The sequence below is a fragment of the Bombus flavifrons genome, chromosome 9, assembly GCF_040668555.2.
Source record: "Bombus flavifrons isolate JBK064 chromosome 9, iyBomFlav1_principal, whole genome shotgun sequence".
NCBI lineage: Eukaryota > Metazoa > Arthropoda > Insecta > Hymenoptera > Apidae > Bombus > Bombus flavifrons.
Window position 1 is genome coordinate 4,701,294 of NC_138450.1, and position 21,109 is coordinate 4,722,402.

At 30.1% G+C, this 21,109-nt stretch overlaps 5 protein-coding genes across 9 annotated transcripts; 1 reads left to right on the forward strand and 4 right to left on the reverse strand.

Annotated features, from left to right (window-relative positions):
* Positions 1-294: 294 nt before the first annotated feature.
* On the reverse strand, positions 295-1,423 carry ND-ASHI (NADH:ubiquinone oxidoreductase subunit ASHI). The gene is made up of 4 exons (XM_069121073.1): positions 1,162-1,423; positions 793-1,016; positions 537-689; positions 295-458 (listed from the first exon to the last, which is right to left on the reverse strand). Exons 1-4 carry the CDS (start codon positions 1,283-1,285, stop codon positions 405-407), a joined length of 555 nt encoding a protein of 184 aa, XP_068977174.1. The 5' UTR covers positions 1,286-1,423; the 3' UTR covers positions 295-404.
* A 416-nt stretch (positions 1,424-1,839) lies between these two features.
* Positions 1,840-17,608, forward strand: LOC138183717 (ATP-dependent helicase brm). Of its 3 annotated transcripts, none has more exons than XM_069121065.1 (11): positions 1,840-2,007; positions 12,137-12,348; positions 12,448-12,521; positions 12,821-13,362; positions 13,437-13,778; positions 13,853-14,266; positions 14,342-14,499; positions 14,604-16,569; positions 16,669-16,843; positions 16,926-17,073; positions 17,174-17,608. In XM_069121065.1, the coding sequence occupies exons 1-10, from the start codon at positions 2,005-2,007 to the stop codon at positions 17,060-17,062; spliced, it is 4,023 nt and encodes a 1,340-aa protein (XP_068977166.1). In that variant the 5' UTR covers positions 1,840-2,004; the 3' UTR covers positions 17,063-17,073; positions 17,174-17,608. The 3 variants fall into 3 exon arrangements, with proteins under 3 accessions (XP_068977166.1, XP_068977164.1, XP_068977165.1); XM_069121064.1 differs by having other exon boundaries at positions 1,841-2,007; positions 16,926-17,090; XM_069121063.1 differs by having other exon boundaries at positions 16,926-17,608.
* Positions 2,610-6,482, reverse strand: LOC138183721 (uncharacterized). The gene is made up of 6 exons (XM_069121072.1): positions 6,214-6,482; positions 4,458-4,591; positions 4,118-4,374; positions 3,794-3,899; positions 3,211-3,371; positions 2,610-2,963 (listed from the first exon to the last, which is right to left on the reverse strand). The coding sequence occupies exons 1-6, from the start codon at positions 6,277-6,279 to the stop codon at positions 2,857-2,859; spliced, it is 831 nt and encodes a 276-aa protein (XP_068977173.1). The 5' UTR covers positions 6,280-6,482; the 3' UTR covers positions 2,610-2,856.
* LOC138183720 (uncharacterized) lies at positions 8,666-11,372 on the reverse strand. The gene is made up of 6 exons (XM_069121071.1): positions 11,220-11,372; positions 10,330-10,463; positions 9,916-10,178; positions 9,564-9,672; positions 9,284-9,435; positions 8,666-8,878 (listed from the first exon to the last, which is right to left on the reverse strand). The coding sequence occupies exons 1-6, from the start codon at positions 11,370-11,372 to the stop codon at positions 8,751-8,753; spliced, it is 939 nt and encodes a 312-aa protein (XP_068977172.1). The 3' UTR covers positions 8,666-8,750.
* Positions 17,609-18,531: 923 nt separating the features above from the next.
* Positions 18,532-20,953, reverse strand: Nle (notchless protein homolog 1). Of its 3 annotated transcripts, none has more exons than XM_069121068.1 (7): positions 20,540-20,953; positions 20,053-20,463; positions 19,744-19,983; positions 19,412-19,665; positions 19,100-19,337; positions 18,804-18,974; positions 18,532-18,729 (listed from the first exon to the last, which is right to left on the reverse strand). In XM_069121068.1, exons 2-7 carry the CDS (start codon positions 20,423-20,425, stop codon positions 18,590-18,592), a joined length of 1,416 nt encoding a protein of 471 aa, XP_068977169.1. In that variant the 5' UTR covers positions 20,426-20,463; positions 20,540-20,953; the 3' UTR covers positions 18,532-18,589. The 3 variants fall into 3 exon arrangements, with proteins under 3 accessions (XP_068977169.1, XP_068977168.1, XP_068977167.1); XM_069121067.1 differs by having other exon boundaries at positions 18,804-19,025; positions 20,592-20,952; XM_069121066.1 differs by having other exon boundaries at positions 18,804-19,025; positions 20,540-20,952.
* Between the last annotated feature and the right edge of the window lie 156 nt (positions 20,954-21,109).

Sequence of the window (21,109 nt, forward strand, 5' to 3'; positions counted from 1 at the left end):
TAAAATCAACGACAGGTGGCGTAGTACTTTCTATTCATAAAAGTTAAAAAGTTACAACTCCAATTCTATAAGTAATGTAAAATCTTTCAACAGTTCATTTAGAAACAAATACAGATATTAATTACGTTAAAATCTGACTAATATGAAATATTAAAATATGCATAATAATAAATAAAATTACAATTATAAAAATTTATATCCATTACACTCTTGATACAGTATTATAAAAAATATAAATTTATTGTATATATTCTATATTTTTTCTAAGATAGAAATAAATGTCGACTGTCTATATATGGGCTATAATAATATAATTTATTAAGAAGAATTGATATATACGTTTTGTTACATATATATATCTATACATGTAGCATTCTATATATATATGGACTACATTCATAAAATTATTTTAGTTCAAAAGTATAATGCACTCCTTTTCCTGGATATTGTTTTGCTGTCTGAAAGGGCATATTCATATATTAATCATTAAGCATAAAATTACAATATCTTATTTTTGAATGAAGATATAATCTTACTCTAGGTTGACTGCAATTAATTGAAAAGTGATCGATCACACAGTAAGTTATTACGAAGGCAACATAAATAGCAGCACCTTTCAGGTCACTGATGGGTTGGCGAACACCATAGCTACACCGATCTCCTTGCAGCAAATCGAAACGCTTAGGTAACTACAAATGAAATAGCAAGATTAATTTATTATTATTATTTATTATTATTATTTATTATTTAGCATCAAGTTACAATTATAGTTTAATACTATCAAATACCTACAGTTTCTCCATAACATATTCTTGGTCCAGGATGATCCCAAGGATAATAAGGATCTTTAGCTTCTGCGCTTATCATTGGTACATTTGGATAGTCTATAAGACTATCTTTATCTGGAGCATAAGCTTTATATTCATCAATATGCATATTATACTTTTCTGCAGCAGCAATCCATTCCTCTTCCGTTTGTGGATAAGGGCCTGGTAAATATTTCTTTTCAAAAGGATCTGTAATACATAAAAAAAATATAATTAATGAAATTTTTACATCCCAAACAATCGTCTTATATAAGTTCTTATATAAGATTTTAACCTATCAAAAATACGAAAAGAACCTTGAATTACTCTACACAAATACAAATGTTTTGCTTACGTAAATTTTTTAACATAGCCCTGTAGTCAATCTCTTTAGCAAGCTGTTCATACTTTCTAATAAAGCTAATAAGTGGTGTATTTCTCAGTATTTTTGACAAATTTCTACCCTGTAGCACAGCCATTTTCAATGACTTGCATGCGTGCGCATAGGATGATGCATGGAAAACCAATATTATATACTAATATCAGCTGATATGTATTGAATACATGTATGGAAGCGTACATTTTTATTTAATATTTATTATTATAGATAATATGTCTATATTTTTGTTTAAAAAATATTTTTTTTAAATCTACATTTATTCTAATACAATATGAAATCAAGGGCGTTTTAAAGTACACTAGTTTGAATTTCCTTAAACATAAAAATCTAATTGATGATGTTTCACAGAATATAAAAGCAATGTGGTTATTGAGAGACTTTTTAAGGTAATTATGAAAAGATAACATATTGATGTCCTGCAGTCTATCGTTTCATTTTATTCAACGTTTTTAAATACAGTACTGCCTTACTAACTAGCCGCGTATCAATACCACATCTATTTAATATGGGAGACCCTATAACGTAATTTTAAAAATTTAAAATACATAGAGGTAGAAAGTACTTTTGAACAGACCGCCACGATTTCCAATGTACTAATGGATGTGGATTATAGGTAGTGATCGACACTATGCGGACAGGTGAGGTATAATAACCACAAGAAAATGGTCGATAGTATGTGTTCATTGGTTGTATCGATTGTGGTTAAAGTTAATGCAAAGTGTAATTAATTTAGTCATTGTAAAGGGTTGAACATATAGTTGAAGTGAAATTTGTTTTTATAACAAAGCATATTTCGTAATGGTATGTACAAATACGAATATTCTCAATGTACATAAAGGTTTTATAGTAAGATAGAATTTCCAAGTTTAATTAAAAATGAAGATGAGTTGTATATTTTTATGATAATTATATTTTTATATTTGGATTTACTATAATATCAGCACAAACAAAATACGTATTACTAATACTTAGTTGTAGGTTTACATTAATATAAATATAACAAAGAGAAGAAATTTTAATTGACTATATTCTATATTAGGTTAGGTGATAAGGATATATATACACATATATTAGATATATAAAGAAATTATGGAAAATTTTTACATTTATTAAACTAGTCCTTGAAACTTCATTAAAAATATCATAGACTAAAAATTAAGTTTAAATACACATGAAAAAATGTGTAGTATTGTAAACACTCATGTTTCAATAAAGGTTTCCATATTTTGCATTTACAAAGAAAATTATTCTAATTTTTATTAAAATTTTCAAACTCTCTTGTATACGTAAAATTTGTATAATACATATTGTACTTAAAAATTTGCAGAACACATGAAGTAAGCAAAATGTACATTGTTAATAATACACAAAGAAAACGTTCTACAATTGAAAAATAATATAAATTTTTATTTAGGTCATATTTTATTATGAATTGCTTTATACAAATATGCAGTTGCATAAACATCTGCAGCTTATTTATTACGTATTTCAATTCTGAGATATAAATCACTTTTTCTCTGAATATTTTTGTTCCTTATATTTTATTCTATACACCCAATTCTTACATTATAGTCTATATATTAAAGGTCAGATATAACTAATAGGAACTACTCTTGTTATAATTATGATGAAAATTACTTATTAGTTTCTTTATTTTGCTCTTTGATCAGCTTCGTGAATAAGTTTGACCAATTTATCGGCAATCTTCTCATTGCATGCTCCAATTGCACGTGGTAGCATGATGTTAATCTTTTCACCTGCAACATGTATTGTTATTTTTATACTATATATGTCTTGAATTCAAGTCAATACTAAATTTTATGTGTAGAATGAAATTTTAGAAAACTTTATATAACAAGTTTTTAATTGTCAATTGTCGGTCATTCTAATTTTTTAAATATACTTATAGTATATTTGTTTACATATATCATATTACATATCATATTACATATTACAATCATGAAAAAGTACTGAGAAAAGGCATGTGTATAAATAGTTATTTACCTGTTTCACGATCGACAACGACACCACCTGCTTCGGAAATAATTAACGATGCCGCAGCGATATCCCACGTGGAGATACCTGGCCCCTCGATATAATAAGCCTCGATAGTTCCCATTGCGACATAACACAATGTCAATGCCGCTACACCAAGTGTGCGAATGCTATAAAAAGAAATACCTAGAAATGCAAATACAGCAATAGGAACTAGCAATTTACTGTTATTTGACAAACTTCGGTATAAGACATCGTAACTTTACTAGACATGCATAAGCATGTAATGTACGTAAAATAAAAGTAAAATTGAAGTAGTCTGATTTTCTACCTGAATTCGGATTAATGAAATATATGTATATTCATTTATATGTGAAATTTTTCTAACAAAGACTTTATGTAAGTCGACTATATAGATAGAGAGATAGAGTTATTATTAACTCTATGATAGAGTTTTGAAAAGTACACTCCTGGTATCCAGGGTTCATTCGGCATGAAAATAACAAATATAAAGATATGAAATACACAGATACAATTTATTAAGTAATTTTGAATTAAAAAAAAAAGATGATAGGATATTTGAGTACCTTACCCTTGAGCTTCTAAAGCGATTGTTCTTATTCTTTCGATAGTTTTTTCCCTCATGTGATGCACTTTTATGAAACCACTTTCCATGCAGACCAAAGCTTTCGACAAATCTGTCAACACATCGGACATTTCTAATATCGAAGAATAAGGATTTAAAAACACATACAGAATAATATTTATTTTTTCTATACGGAATTCACCGTTTTATTCGGTCGAAAAATGATACCTTTTGATATGTAAAGACACATTAAAGCAGCAAATATTTTGCGACAATTTATTAACAATATGTCTATTAACTTAGACTTCGTGAATCAAAATTGTAATTTACCTTGAACATTAGAGACCTTTATAGGTTTGTTGTTTAAAAACGCGCCGCGACCCTTCCTCGCTGTGAATAGTTGTTCAAGAACAGGGTTGTAAACGATGCCAATCACCATTTCTTTATTAATCGCCAAACCGATTACGACACAAGTAAGAGGGAGACCATGAATAAAGTTGGTAGTACCATCGATTGGATCAATGATCCACGTCGGATCATCCGTCAACTCTGGAAGCTCTTTTCCAGTTGATTCTTCACCAATAAATCTGGCACCAAATTTTTCATACATTTTTCTCCCCCAAAAATTTTTATAAAGTTTATAAAGTGAATTTTAAATAAATATATTTACCTGTGGCCTGGAAACTTCGATTTTAATTGACCAATGACCACCTCCTCTATCTTTCGATCGTATTCTGTTACCAAGTCCCAATTACCCTGCTTCTCATCGACATTTTTTGCACCATTGATAGCTGCTTTGAGTATCTTTAATAGAAAATTGTAAAAATTAATAATTTGAAATATTGTCGAACCTTTTTTTTTTAGAATTTTATTACAGCGAAAAATATCGTAAACAAAAATTAAATGGTTTTAAGGAAAGCATAATTTCGTACAATACGTAGACATAATATTAATGAGTATATATAATACTTGTACTAACTTATGTAATTTAATTATGATCGCTAATGAACTATTAGTCGATGCCATAATAAATAAATAGATAATAACAGTAATAATAATTTCGTAGAATTAGTTTGTTTGAAGTTGCACGAGAAAACATAGTTCCCGATAACTTTATTGATAATACTTCACAATATTTTCTTATTAAAATATTTCCTAGATCAATAATATTTTGTTTTTACGTGTCATCTTTTATTATAAGCTTAACATTAACTGATATAAACATTTTACGTATTTCTAATAACCGATAATTTCAACAGATATTTAAGTTCAAAATATTTATTTCACTAACTTAAAATTTTTTCTTTCTCTTGCAAAAGTTTCGCTAATTATTGAAAAAACACTTCTGATTAGGAAATTTGAAAAGATCTATACAACAAGAAATGAATGTGCGTCACTTCGATTCATCGTATTTCCCCAACTCTATAAATAATGAATTCTACTTTTCCTATTGCTTATTTTTCCATGTATCAAGTAGTTAAGATCGTATTTCCGGCATACCGTATATTATTACTATTGTTTTTAATAACGATTAATTTTAGCATTTCAAATAGTTAGAAAACCATAATTTTTGATGTAACATAAGTGCAAAGATATAATTCGTTAAAATTTTTATATCGATTAGCTTGGAAATAAAATGTTTGATGAAGTAATCGTCTAATAGTCTAATTGATGCAGTTAATGTAATATACGCCCACGAATCTCGTTACCATTAAACCATTCATATTACGTAAAAGTTTGATAGGGATCGATAATCACAACATCTTTTAATTTCTTAAATGATGCCTATTCATCATGTTTGAATTAAACATTAGCGTATTATTTGAATGTTTCATACTTCTTTATACTTTGTTTTATTTTATTCAAATAATAAAACTAATCTATTCTTGTTCAATTCTTAATCAATTTCTTCCGACCTCGATAACTTTTTATGTAAAGTATTTTAACGATTAGTAATTAAACAAGAATGACTTATTGACTTTTTCCATAATTAGAGAAACAATATTGGGGCTATGCAAAAAACTCTTAAATTTTCTAATTCTTTAAATTTCTGATAAATGAAGAAACAAATAAACTACTGAAATTTATTCCTAAATTAATATTACTTTTATATTTACTAATTCTAATTGCGTCATAGATAATCCACAAGAATTTGAATCAAAGTATTTCATTTTAAGTGAGAAATACCGTCAATGTCACTTATTAGAATTTTATAATATAGAATGCAAATAAAAATTAGTAACATAATCTAAAACTAATTCAACTTATTGTAGTGACCATCTACAACTCAGCGACGCCAAACGAAAATTAAAATTCAACCAATGATCCGTGTCTTATCATCGCATGCCACCCAGTAGTAGAAAGGTGAATTGCTTATACACCCTTTATTTCTTACGGACATTATACATATATATATGCGTGCTTACTTGTGCGGCATCATGAGTCAACTTGATTGCGAACTCGTAGTACACATCTTCCGCGTAGCGTGCCATCTCTTCAGATTTTCCCAGTGAACAGCGAACACGAGATCCTTGACGTGAAAACGTATCAACAGGTACTGCGTTAGGTGCAACAGCACCGCGTACTTTTTATTCGTACCGACTTAGAACGTGTCATAAAAAAACCGATTCAAGGATGACTCGATCTGTCGTTTAGTTCTTCCCCGTGTTGCAACTGTATGATTTCGGAGTTATGTTTTTCCACATTTTGGACGTAAATAGACATTCCTTCAAATTGTGTTACGAGATAGTAACGTTTACACTGCGATTTTGTGCTTTAATCATGTGATTAATTTAGTAAATAGCTGTCTGCATAAAAATTCGTTACGGCTCCAACTTAGAGTGGCTTTTACGATTCATTCGAGATAAAATCTCAAAATAGGATTTTAATGACAATATTCAGCGACTGACTTTTATTGTTAATAATCTTTCCCTTTTCCTTCTTTATCTTTCTTAATACATCATAATTGCCTACATTATTTAAATATCGTGTTTGTAATTTCAATGACTGGCTTTCTTCAAACATGTACCGATTAATTATTTGGCGATGTATATAGTATTCGCGTAGTATTTGCAAATTCGTTGGAAACGTACGTATGAGAAATAAATATAGAATTTTTTAAAGAAAATAATTTAATTTTACAATATTTCCTGAATATTATTACGTAATAATTCGAGCGGATTTTAAAATTTTCCATGTAAGAAGTGATTCACTTTATTCTGTAATTTCTGTGCATTATTGCAATGATTTGCACCGGGTCTCATTACTCATGGAAATATCGTATTCCCAGATACCGTTTCGTACATTGAGATTATTATGGGAGAGCAAAGATTATTATCAAATGTAGTTAGCGATTTGCCAGATGGTTTTACTGCAACAACACAACGAACGCATAAAAGTATATTGTAAAAGACTGTGCCAAGGTAAATTACCGAGACTCGATCACCCTTTCACACTATGCTGATCAAATTTAATAAACGTGTATGTAAAGTACGCTCCTCGAATTTTCACGTTCCGAACTTGCTTTTGTGTCAAGAAATAGAAAAAGAACTTTTAATACTTTAAAAAATCTTCAATATAATTTTACTAATTTAGTAATCCTTTCACATTTTCAAACTTAACAAATTTTTTAATAGAGAAATGATACAGGGAATATAATAAAATTAAATATATTATCATTTAATTGTTTCATAGCTTATTACACACTATCTTGATTTGAATGTGAAGTTTCAGCCATTGATAGTATTCGATTTTTAAAACGAATGTAACATCTGTTATGTGCGAATGTACGCTCAATAACTGGAAATGTCACCTGTTACATCCTTGAGATTTTCAAATCGTTTTATTGTTTAATATCCTATTTTTTCTTTTCAACTAGTATTTTTTACCAGATACAATCTATTTCCTTTCTAAATTATATATAAAGCATAAGCATATGTTTAGACGATTTCCAATGAAAACACGATCCTTCATTGTTGTTCGTTGCACAAGATTCACACATTTTTATTCAGTTTTTGCTTGTAATATTTATTCGACCGTGAATTTTTCCAGCCATAATTTGAAATGTTTATGAATCACTATACTTCCTTGACCAACCTTCGGCTACTCTTTTCCGTATCTGTAGCTATCTGGCAAGTAATGTTCCATTCCAAACAGGATACGTATGCAGAGACTTCACTTGGTCTACAATTGTTCCGTATCTTTTCACGGATCTTATTAACACATTAACATATTAACATATTTCCAATTATAGTTTAATAATTATTTAATTTTCTGATATCTATATCTCATGGAATTTTTATTTGACGAGAATGGAACTTTGAGTGAACATTTGGAAAATAAAAGGAGTAAATGTTTAATATGTATCTTTTGGTTAGTAATTTCATAAACATACATCAAGTTTCCATAATATTTTTATTAGATAATATTTGAACATTTTACTCACCAACATTCCTTTTGTAGTTTGAATAAATCATTTGTATGGTACTTACTCATAGGTCGATCAAATTCTTAACAATCATTATCTAGGTTCTCTTATGAATCATTCGAATTTTTTAGATGACATTCCCTTATTTTATTTTTTAGGATCAATTAAAGTATACTCGGTTGTTTAGAATTTTCACAGCTCTTGTTTGCGACTCTTGTAAGCTCCATGAATCATGTTATTTACCTTTGTCTCAATACTCCCTATTAACTAAATTAATATTATTTAATTAAGATAATATAGATAAATAATATCATAAATGTCTTATTCGTAGAATCTTACAAATAAATCTTGACATTCTTCTTCTAAGCATTGCATTGCTTTCACGTTATTTTACTTTTGAAAATTATCCTGTTCTTTCAATTAGAAGAAGAGGTATCAATGGTTAAACAAAATTATTAAGAATATAATAATACTTTTATTCGGTATATAATAACTAGAATATATAATAATCGAGCTGATTCTCCATTTAAAATTTGATCACGTCCTGGTCAATCTCTTCCTCATTATTTTCAGATCAGTATCAGTGATCAGTTGCTTTATTTCCACTGCTAGTGTTTCATTTGCTGCAGCAATTGTTTTTGGTTTCATCACATTATATTCCTCGTCTGCAAGAAGTTTAGTTCTGTTATTTATGCAATCGAATTTCAAATTATTCAATGATAAAAATAAAAAGATATTTAAATATTTTCACATTTGCCGATTCATATCAAATTACGTATATTAAACTAAATATAATAAATATAATCAGTGTATATTACTTTTAGAAATATTAAATATTTAATATTAATTTAGAAATATAAAATATAAAATTAAGTATTAAAATATTAAAATATCAAAGCGTAGAGTGTTCCTCGGAATATTGTAACATTTGGATCCGAAACGCAGTTACAGTAATCCAAGAAATGAATACAAAGAAAAATATTAAAGTATCGTAGTATAACATGAAGCAGTCGTTCTTTTAAATTTAAAAAAAAGGTTCTTCCTTTCTCTTACCCATTTTATTAACGCACCTTTAGTGTCAATTACCGTGCCGCCTGCTTCACAAATAATCAGCACTCCCGCTGCTACGTCCCAAGGTTGAAGATGATCCATTTGAAAGCAGTCTATCGCGCCTTTTGCTACGTATGCTAGAGCCATCGCAGCTGATCCCAAAAATCTAACTCTAGACATCCAGTTACGTAAAATAATTTTATCATTACTTCTATTCCTCTTTATTTCATTCTTTATCGGTCACTCTTCAATTCTCTTTCTATTTTCTAATTATACTTCTTAATTCAAATGAACACTCACCCTTGTGAAGCATTAAGAAGAGCTTCGAATCTTCCCCATCTGATATCTCGGTTTTTTGAAGAAATGCGAAGCGAGAATAACTCGAGCTCTATCAAAGACTTTCTTAGTTCTGTAAAAGATAACCGACATAAAAGTTAGATTAATCGTTATAATTCTCGAACGAAATTATTCTTTCCATCTTTATACTCCACGAATAATGACTATCGCCACTTAAGTTGATAATGAAGTTATTTCTCATACAAACTGGAAATTTTTCTATTATTAAAAAATTGAAAACTATCTTGAATTGTTTTTATAGATCTTTTATAGATATGGAAACGACTTCTTTTTCAAGCGTTTAAAGTACCATTACCAGTATTGCGTGAAGTTTTAATAGGTTTGTCGTTTAGAAATGCGCCGTGTCCTTTAATCGCGGTATACAGTTCTGAAGTGATTGGATTATAAATAATTCCTACTACGATTTTCTTGCAAACTGCTAGGGCGACGGAAATACAGGTGTTCGGATTTGCATTTATATAATTTATAGTTCCATCTATGGGATCTATGAGCCACGTAGGTTTGTCTGTTAACACTGGCGCATTTTTAACGCTAGCCGTAGTCTCTTCTCCAATGAATCTGTTTCAAAAAATATTTCTATCGTAAAAAAAGCATTTTTAAATAAATATTAATATTTTGTTTTAGCAATCCGGTTACATGCGACCATATTTAATTCGCGTGATTCTAATTAAATTAATATCTGTTTAATTGATTAGCGTTGATTACTCACTCATGGTCTGGAAATTTTTCTTTCAGACTTTTGATCAATATATCTTCAATTTTTTTATCATAATCTGTAACAAGGTCCCATTCATGACCTTTAGCTTCTACAATTTTCTCTCCTTCAAAACCGCATTTAAATACCTAAGGAAAAAGCGGAACACAGATAAAAATTATCTGATAGGTGTTAGCTCAATGATAAGTAAAGACAAATCATTCCTTTAACTATAATAGCTACTTAATTTCTTTATACTCAAGTTGATCGATGTTATGTTGGATAATTGATTTAATAATTCTTCGAGAAATTTATTTTATTGCTCTTTAAAATATTGATTGGTTAAATTTTGCAAATTCCTAAAGGATCGATTTTAATCATTTTTATTCGAATGTTTCGTCAAAAAGATATAAAACTTGAGAGGAATTCCGAATTTTTGAACGAACGCAAATCTTGTACATATTCCTTTTTAACTCTTTCAAGATAAATTAACATTGGATATGTAGTTACACTTACTAAGTGCATAAATTAATTCGACCTCTTTTTGAACAAAATTGAAGTTTCATTTATGAATTATGTAACGTGAATTCGAACAAAGTATTTCCATTGTTTAACTAATTATGAAATTGTGTAAATGCAGAGAGAATTTTTCAAAATTTCCTCAGGGTGGCAAAATGACGAATATAAACGAGTAATTTCTAAAAATGCGATAAAAATCGGTATTGTTAGAAAAGGTATAACTCAGTTGTCTCTTAAAATTATCTTAAAACGTATTATCTCATTAGTAAGTTTTTGAAAATTTCTCTTTTCAATGAGAAATAATACATCTAATGTTAGTAATAATATCTACCGCTGCGCTAATATCGATAGAATTTCACCAGAAAAGGAGAATAATTATCACTCACTTCGCCTGCTTTCAAGATTAACTCTTTGGCAAACTCAAAGTAATTCCTAATGTCCAGCTCGCTCGACATGATCGCCGATCCTGATGCCTTCGACAGAACGACTGATCGATTGAACGCGCGAACCGCGTGTCGGGATCCTCTTATCTTTAACATCAGAGATACAGAATCGTGTAAACGGCATAAGTACTTGAATCTAAACATTCGAAGAGAATTCGCTATCTGAGATACCACATTGTAGTTTTAATTCAACTTGAAAAGTATTGATTTGAAGTTTGCAATGCGATCAGTTAAATCTGTTTTCGAAGCTGAGTTCGTTTAATTACAGTATAAATGTCTGTAATCGAGAGTTAAAAATGTTTCCTCACATTCATATGGCATAACTTTTTTTTTTTTAGGATATTCGTTTTTGTTTCTATATGATTAATTTTGCTTTGAGATATAATAACAATATAGTTACAAGTGATAACATATCGCTTATAAACAGTCTACTGCTAATTTTAAAAGTCATCGACTATTGCGATTAACATCAATAACAGGCTGTTAACTGTTTAGTGTTGCAATCTGACATCTCGCGTGAAATATTTTTTATATTTTATAACTGTAACGCTGGATTGACATATTAAAATCGTACGTGAATAAATATAATAATTTAATCTATAAAATAATTTTTCGTCAAATTGTATCACCGGTTCCCGGGCCCCTCTCGATCGCAGCCGGGACGGTCATCGTGGAGGTTTTAGTCGGTTGGAGTCCGGCACTACCACGCCGCTTTTCCCCAGAAGCGACCTGGTGTCCGTGCGGATTTCCTCCACGTTAAACAAAAAAGATATCAGATCTCAGCTTTAATCTCGATGTTCTAGCATTCTTGAATTACAAGTTCAAGTAATACAGAAAATAATTACTTTCTTTAAAATCAGACTGGTATTGATCAAATTGGCCCCACTGGACCTGGAGGTTCACCTGGTGTCATACAAGAAAATATGAATTCTTTGCAAAAGGCTATTGAGACTATGGAAGAGAAAGGACTTCAAGAAGATCCACGTTATTCTCAGTTACTTGCTTTAAGGGCTCGTCAAAGCAACATGGGAGAGAAACAAGTTTTCACTACACAACAATTACAACAATTGCGGTATGTTATATGAAATATATTAGTTAATCGATTATATACGTATAATTAATTGTATCAATTATTTATTAAGATTAATTCTTTATACATAATTATTTTCAGGATACAAATAATGGCATACCGATCATTAGCAAGAAATCAACCATTATCGCAGCAACTTGCACTTGCCGTTCAAGGTAAATTAAATAGAAATAATATTATTAGTTTTACGTTCTAGCTAACTATTCTAGTATTTGCATTGTTTTGTTTTGTTTTGTTTTGTATTATTTTACATATGAAAGTAATACATTTTTCTGCGTGTCCGGGACGCGTGCAGTCTTAACTTCAGTTAGATCAGTCGATGCATCCACTTAATGGTTTAATTTATAACTTCATTATATTCTTTCCAACAAGAGTAGATATTCATATTGTGAAAATAGAAAGATAGAGTAGGATAATCTATAATGAGAGTTTGATGTAGAATTAATGTAAATAGGTGGAGCATCTCCCCCTTTAGGTGTAGGACAACGTACCCCTGTGGATCCATCTCAAGGACCTATTTCTACAGCTCCACAAATCTCTGGTTCAAACTTAATTGGTCCAGCAATTTTTCCAAGAGCAGGTTGTCAGACACCACAACTTCCTCCTCAACCATATGTTAAAGCTAACAAAGTGACAACTGTAGCAAAACCAGTTGGTTTAGACCCGTTACTGATTTTACAAGAACGTGAAAACAGTGTTGCAACGCGCATAGCGTTACGAATGGAACAATTGAACAGTTTACCAACTAACATGCCAGAAGATCTTCGTATCCAAGTTCAAATAGAACTACGGATGCTTAGAGTATTAAATTTTCAAAGACAATTACGATCAGAGATTTTAGCGTGCACTCGAAAGGATACTACTTTAGAAAGTGCAGTGAATGTAAAGGCTTATAAACGTACGAAAAGACAAGGTCTTCGAGAAGCTAGAGCTACCGAGAAACTCGAAAAACAACAAAAATTGGAAGCTGAACGTAAACGCAGACAGAAACATCAGGTAATCAAATTTCTAACTTTTCAAAATGCTATTAAGTAGAAAATGATATATAATCTTTATTGTTATTTTACCAGGAATTTATTAATTCTGTACTTCAACATGGTAAAGATTTCAAGGAATTTTATCGAAATAATGTGGCCAAATTGGCCAGACTTAACAAAGCTGTTCTCAATTATCATGCAAATGCTGAAAGAGAGCAGAAGAAAGAACAAGAACGTATCGAGAAAGAACGTATGAGACGTCTAATGGCAGAAGACGAAGAAGGTTACAGAAAACTGATTGATCAAAAGAAAGACAAACGATTAGCATTTCTGTTGTCACAGACAGATGAATATATCGGTAATCTTACTGAGATGGTAAAGCAACATAAGATAGAACAAAAGAAAAAGCAGGTGGAAGCACGGAAGCTTAAGAAGGTACACATATTCTTTACTGCTTTCAGTAATCTTTATTAATCAGTTTAATAAATACTGTGTTATCACTTATATAGAAAAAGAAGAAGCAACAAGATGGTGAAGAAGGTGATGATGGAGATGAAGATACTCGTGTTGGAGTGATTGAAACAGCTACTGGCTGCACATTAACTGGCGAAGAAGCTCCACTAATGAGTCAACTTTCAGCATTTTTAGAATCTCATCCAGGTTGGGAACCAATTGAATCAGAAAGTGAAGAAGATGGAGATGATGAAGAAGAAGGAAACGAAGGTGAAGAAAAAGGTGAAAAGTCTACTGGCGATTTAGACGAAGAAAAAGTTAAAAAAACGATACAGAAAGCCAAAGTAGAAGATGATGAATACAAAACTGAAGAACAAACATATTATAGTATTGCACACACCGTTCATGAGATAGTAACAGAGCAAGCATCTATCATGGTCAATGGAAAATTGAAAGAATATCAAATAAAGGTTTGATATTAATATGTTTTCAAGCATTCAAAACTGTTTTTACAACATATATCCTAAAATTTCCATCAATTTTAGGGCTTGGAATGGTTAGTTTCATTATTTAACAATAATCTGAACGGTATACTTGCGGATGAAATGGGTCTCGGTAAAACTATTCAAACAATAGCTTTAGTGACTTATCTTATGGAGAAAAAAAAAGTGAATGGTCCATTCCTTATAATTGTTCCTTTATCGTACGTATTACTTTTGTTAAATATCCTAAAATATAAGAAATATAAAAAATAAAAGAAAATTATATTTTTAATATGTTATTCTAACGTTTAATACTTTCTTTTAGAACGTTATCAAATTGGGTGCTTGAATTTGAGAAATGGGCCCCCAGCGTCGTAGTTGTATCATATAAAGGTTCACCAGCTAACAGAAGAGCTATTCAGTCTCAAATGAGAGCTACTAAATTCAACGTTTTACTTACTACATACGAATACGTTATTAAAGACAAAGCGGTCTTAGCAAAATTGCAGTGGAAGTACATGATTATAGATGAAGGACATCGAATGAAAAACCACCATTGTAAGCTAACTCAAGTGCTAAATACTCATTATCTGGCTCCTCATCGACTCTTACTGACAGGAACGCCATTGCAAAATAAATTGCCTGAATTATGGGCATTATTAAATTTCTTACTTCCTTCAATCTTCAAATCTTGCAGTACTTTTGAACAATGGTTCAATGCTCCATTTGCAACCACTGGCGAAAAAGTCGAACTAAATGAAGAAGAAACTATTCTTATTATACGTCGATTACATAAAGTATTACGTCCTTTCTTATTGAGACGTTTAAAAAAAGAAGTTGAGTCACAGTTACCCGACAAAGTAGAATATATTATAAAGTGTGAAATGTCTGGACTGCAAAAGGTTCTCTATAAACACATGCAGAGCAAAGGTGTATTGTTAACTGATGGCTCAGAAAAAGGAAAACAGGGTAAAGGAGGTGCTAAAGCTCTGATGAATACTATTGTGCAGTTAAGAAAATTATGCAATCACCCATTCATGTTTCAAGCTATTGAAGAAAAATACTGTGAGCATGTAGGTACACAAGGATCTGGTATCGTTACTGGTCCCGATTTGTACCGTGCATCTGGAAAATTTGAATTGTTAGATCGTATTCTTCCGAAATTGAAAGTAACAAATCACAGGGTACTATTATTCTGCCAAATGACACAGTTAATGACAATTATGGAAGATTATTTAAATTGGAGAGGATTTAAATATTTACGATTAGATGGTGCTACAAAAGCTGAGGATAGAGGAGGTTTACTAAAAAAATTCAATGATCCTGGTTCTGAATACTTCTTATTTTTATTATCAACTCGTGCCGGTGGTCTTGGATTAAATTTGCAAGCTGCGGATACCGTTATTATTTTTGATTCTGATTGGAATCCACACCAGGATTTACAAGCACAGGATAGAGCACACAGAATTGGTCAAAAAAATGAAGTGCGTGTAATCAGATTGATGACGGTTAATTCGGTTGAAGAAAGAATATTAGCTGCAGCCAAATACAAGTTAAATATGGATGAAAAGATTATACAAGCAGGAATGTTCGATCAGAAGTCCACTGGTTCTGAACGACAACAATTTTTACAAAGCATTTTGCATCAAGATGATGCTGAAGATGAAGAAGAAAATGAAGTACCAGACGATGAAACGGTTAATCAGATGATCGCACGAACAGAAGGTGAATTTGAAATATTCCAAAAATTAGATTTGGAACGAAGAAGGGAAGAAGCAAAGCTAGGTCTAAATAGAAAATCTCGATTATTAGAAGAAGCTGAGTTGCCCGATTGGTTAGTAAAAGATGATGATGAAGTTGAAAAGTGGGCGTCTGAAGAAGAAGAAGATAAATTCCTTGGGCGTGGCTCGAGACAACGAAAAGAAGTTGATTATACTGACAGTTTAACTGAAAGAGAATGGCTCAAAGCAATCGACGAAGATGTTGCTGAATATGAGGAAGAGGAGGAAGACGATAAAAAAAAGAAGAATACACGGAGGCGGAAGAAAAAGGGCGAGGAAGACAACGAGTCTATGCTAAAGAAACGAAAAAAGACTTCAATTGATCCAAAAATAAAACGAACTTTGAAGAAGTTGCTTATGGCAGTCATTAATTACGCTGATAGCACAGGTAGAATTCTCAGCGAACCGTTTATGAAATTACCATCTAAAAGAGAATTACCGGATTATTATGAAATTATTAAAAAGCCATTAACTATCAATAAATTACTTCAAAAGATTGAAGATGGAAAGGTAAATATATATTATTTGTTATATATTCTCTATTTTGTAATTATTGTAATTATATCTATTCTTTCAATTATAAAGTTTATTCTATACTTATTATTACAGTACACTGACTTTGACGAGCTTGAAAAAGATTTTATGCAGCTTTGCAAAAACGCACAAATTTATAATGAGGAAGCTTCTCTCATATACGAAGATTCCATTGTTCTACAATCTGTTTTCATGGATGCACGTCAACGAATTGAAGAGGAAGGCAATATTTCTGACATAAATGATAAAGGTACTTCTTATTATCGCACTTTAATAAAAGAAAATGAAACAATAAGACTAAAATGATTCTATGTGCATGCAATTTTTATAAGATCAAGGTGAAGAAGGATCAGATGCAGATTCTAGTGTTAGAAGAAAAATTAAATTGAAAGAAAAGAAGATTGAAGGTAGAGGAAGTCGGAGAAGAAAAGTCATTAAAAGATATATATCAGATGATGATGACAATTGAAGATTATACATGTACAGTAAAATTTAGTGTTAAGTATTAATACCAATGTACCTCTCGAACTTGATTATTTTTTTATATTGAAACATAAATTGCTATCTTTAATACTTACAGGATTATCCACTTAATTCGGATCCCGCGTTCGCGAGAACATATGAGAATGGTAATGTATGAGCTGTTGTTAGAAGTATGATTAGGCGAGAACACAGCGCCTTCAAACACAATTTTAAACAAAACATTGTAATTACATTTTAGGTAAGCATAATCCAAGATATGAGTTACTAAAAGTGAAAAATTAAGTTATATGTGGCAACAGAATCGGGTGCGTTTGTTTGCTTCGAAGCTTCGGGAGCACGCAGGGACATGAAATAGTCGGGCGAGAACGCGAGACTCGCTTTCTCACCGATCGTTTTCTCCTTATTATGACCTCAAATTTATAGTCCATCGGCGATTATCAAACTGGTCTGTGTCCTCGCCTAATTATACTTCTAACAAAAGCTCATAGATGGCGAACGACATTTGATTGCAATAGTAATCGTATATGTATGATGTCATTCTTATCTGTTCTCACGAGCACGGGTTCCGAGGTAAGTGGATAACTCTGTGTGTATGTATATATATATATATATATATATATATACATATATATATATATATATATATATATATATATATATATATACCATACTATCTATCTATATATATATATATACTATACTATCTATATATATATATATATACTATATTATATATATATATATCTTACATATACTATATCATATATATATATATATACCATACTATCTATCTATATATATATATATATATACTATACTATCTATATATATATACTATATTATATATACTATATTATATATACTATATTATATATATATATATATCTTACATATACTATATTATATATATATATACCATACTATATATATATATATATATATATATATATATATATATATATATACTATACTATACTATACTATACTATCTATATATATATATATACTATACTATCTATATATATATATATACTATATTATATCTTACTATATTATATTATATCTTACATATACTATATTATATATATATATATACTATACTATCTATATATATATATATATACTATATTATATATACTATATTATATATATATATATCTTACATATACTATATTATATATATATATATATATATATATATATATATATATATATATATATAGAAACTGAGTTGTGGGTAGATTGTAATATTTCATTGTGTTCTATGAATGGAAGAGTTACGTATGTTGTGGTAAAACATTTAATTTTGCATTACGTTATGTAAATGTAAATAAAGATATTGAAAAACTAGAAAAAAAAGAAAAAATGGTTCATACACGTAATTCGTAAAGTGTTCATACCGTTTGACTCCCATGAAGTTCATCCTATCAGACCCCTTACAATGAGTGAATGTAATTAAAATAAACAAAATTTCGAAACTGTATATTAAAAATTTTATTGTCATATACATTATTCAATTCTGCCAAAGTCGCAAAACTTTATCTTTTCCACCAGATGCAACACGCAACCCGTCTGGAGACCAATCCACTGCATAAATTTCATCTGCATGACCAGGTAAATCTTGGCAAAGTTTTTTTGTTTTTAAACTCCATACTAGGATAAAAATGTAAAACAATTTTAATAACAAATTTAGGTCCAAATTAACATATTAGATGTAATTTGCTTACATTTTAAGGTAGAATCTGCGCTACTGCTGACAAGTAAACGGGAATCTGCACTCCATGAGATTGAGTATACAGCTTGCACATGACCTCTTAATGAAGTTATATACTTCCCTGTATTTGATTCCCATAATTTTATAGACTTATCAAATGAAGCAGATGCAATTATGCGACCATCTGGCGAGAATTTCACATCATTAATTAACTGTTGGTGTCCTGTCATTCTTGCTAAAATGAATAATAAAAAAATAAATATTTTTACTTTATGATACTCATTGTATTTATGTAATAATGAATAATACCAATAAATTTCTTTTCCTTTTCTGGTCTCCATAGAAATAATGTAAAATCATCAGAACCAGAAACAAGTAGTTCTTCCCCTACAGATTCGTAACGCTTCTTTGCATATTCTACGCGATCTTCATTTGTTTCTTGATCTTTTCCAAGATGAAAAGAACCAGTTCTAAGTACATAATCCACATTCAATGCTAAAGTGTTCACCCAATGTGCATGACCTTCTAAAGTCCTACACAAGATTCCCTAAATATATTCAATCAATTTTAATGAAACATTTAATAATTTTACAATGTTCAAAGTATTTTTACAAAACTTACATCTTTAGCTCGCCATACTTTGATAGTCCTATCTTGTGAACCAGAATAAATAAGGCCACTACCACCCCACTTAACACATGTCACACTTTTTGTGTGACCAGATAGAGTACGAATAGTTTGTGAGCGTACTGTGTCCCATATTCTCAGGTCACAATCTTTTGAACCACTAACTAAATACTGGCATTCAGGATTTTTATGATATGGTTCCCAACATAAAGAGGTGATCCACATTTTGTGTCCTAACATTGCTTTTCCTACAAATTTATAAGAGTAAAATATAAATCATACTACTAATTTATGTTCATTAAAAGTAAACTTCTAATACTACTCGCCTATCTGTGTCCCTGTTTTTGGATTCCATAATAAAATTGTACCATTTTTACATGCAGATGCAAGCTTAGTTCCACATGGAGACCATGATATACATAATACCCAATGTTTATGACCTTCACATGTATACTGTGGAGTTTGCGTATATATATCCCAAAATCTTACTGTTGTATCTCCAGAACCACTAGCTAAACATGTTCCAGCTGGTGAGAAAGCGACTGATATTACAGCCTCTTTATGACCTGAATATAATAAATGCCTTTACTTTATATAATATAAAGTTCTATCATTTTATATAATAAAATATATACCTTCCAATGACCCAGTACACCGTGTAACTGCTCTAACTTTAAAAATTGCTTGTGGCTGATATATAATATCAATTACATCCTCACTAATGCTAAAATTTTCTTTGATACTGTTTTCTAAACTATCTGTGATCTCAATGTTATTTACATAAAAAGCAAAAGGTATTGATTCTTCAGTTTGTAGAAGTGCATTACAAATTTCTTGTAATTTATCAACAGTAATATTTATGGGTAAATCTAGTAAACCTCCTGGTAATATGTCACCTTTATCTGATTTCAAACGTGATAGAATCCGTTTAACATTTTTTATTTCTGCTGAAAAATTTTCATTGTGTTGCTTGGTCTTATCTTCTTCTTCAAGTTTTCTTTTACTCATGTTGAATAAATTATGAGATATCTTTCAGGGCAAGCAATCTAAAAATTTTTATAAAACACATGCTTATGTCTTTTTTAAAGATATTTATTGCAAATGATAAATTAAATAACTTACATAAATTGTCACATTTAATTTTCATTACATAAATCAAAAATATTTTAGTCACATTATATACTAGTAAGAAATACGTTTCAAGACAACAAGAATATCAAAAATTTCTTTCAAAATAACTAATTATTTATGTGTAAAAATAATTATTCACGTGGTTAAAATAAGTCAAACTAAACCTATAAACTGTGATTTAATACATATAACTGCTATAACCTATTCATGTTTGTAAGAGTTGATTAATCAAATTTTTAAAAATGTTGATTCAATTCCTGGATTTGGTGAAAAAGTAATTAATTCCGTAAGATATCATTGAACTCTTTTCTCAAATATGTTTTTTGAAATACAATAGTGAATTGCTAACTGACCACGTTTAGGGAACAAATCTGGCCACTGCTCAATTATCGAAGAATTATCACCAGGAATTCTGTTACGAAAAACTTAAACAAAAAATAGGTGAGAATAGTAAGGGCCAGTTAGCAAGATAGAATTTCGATCAATTAATAAGGCTATAGTTAGATTGTTATAATTATCATTTATATATTCATGTCATTTTATACATATTTATATAATTTT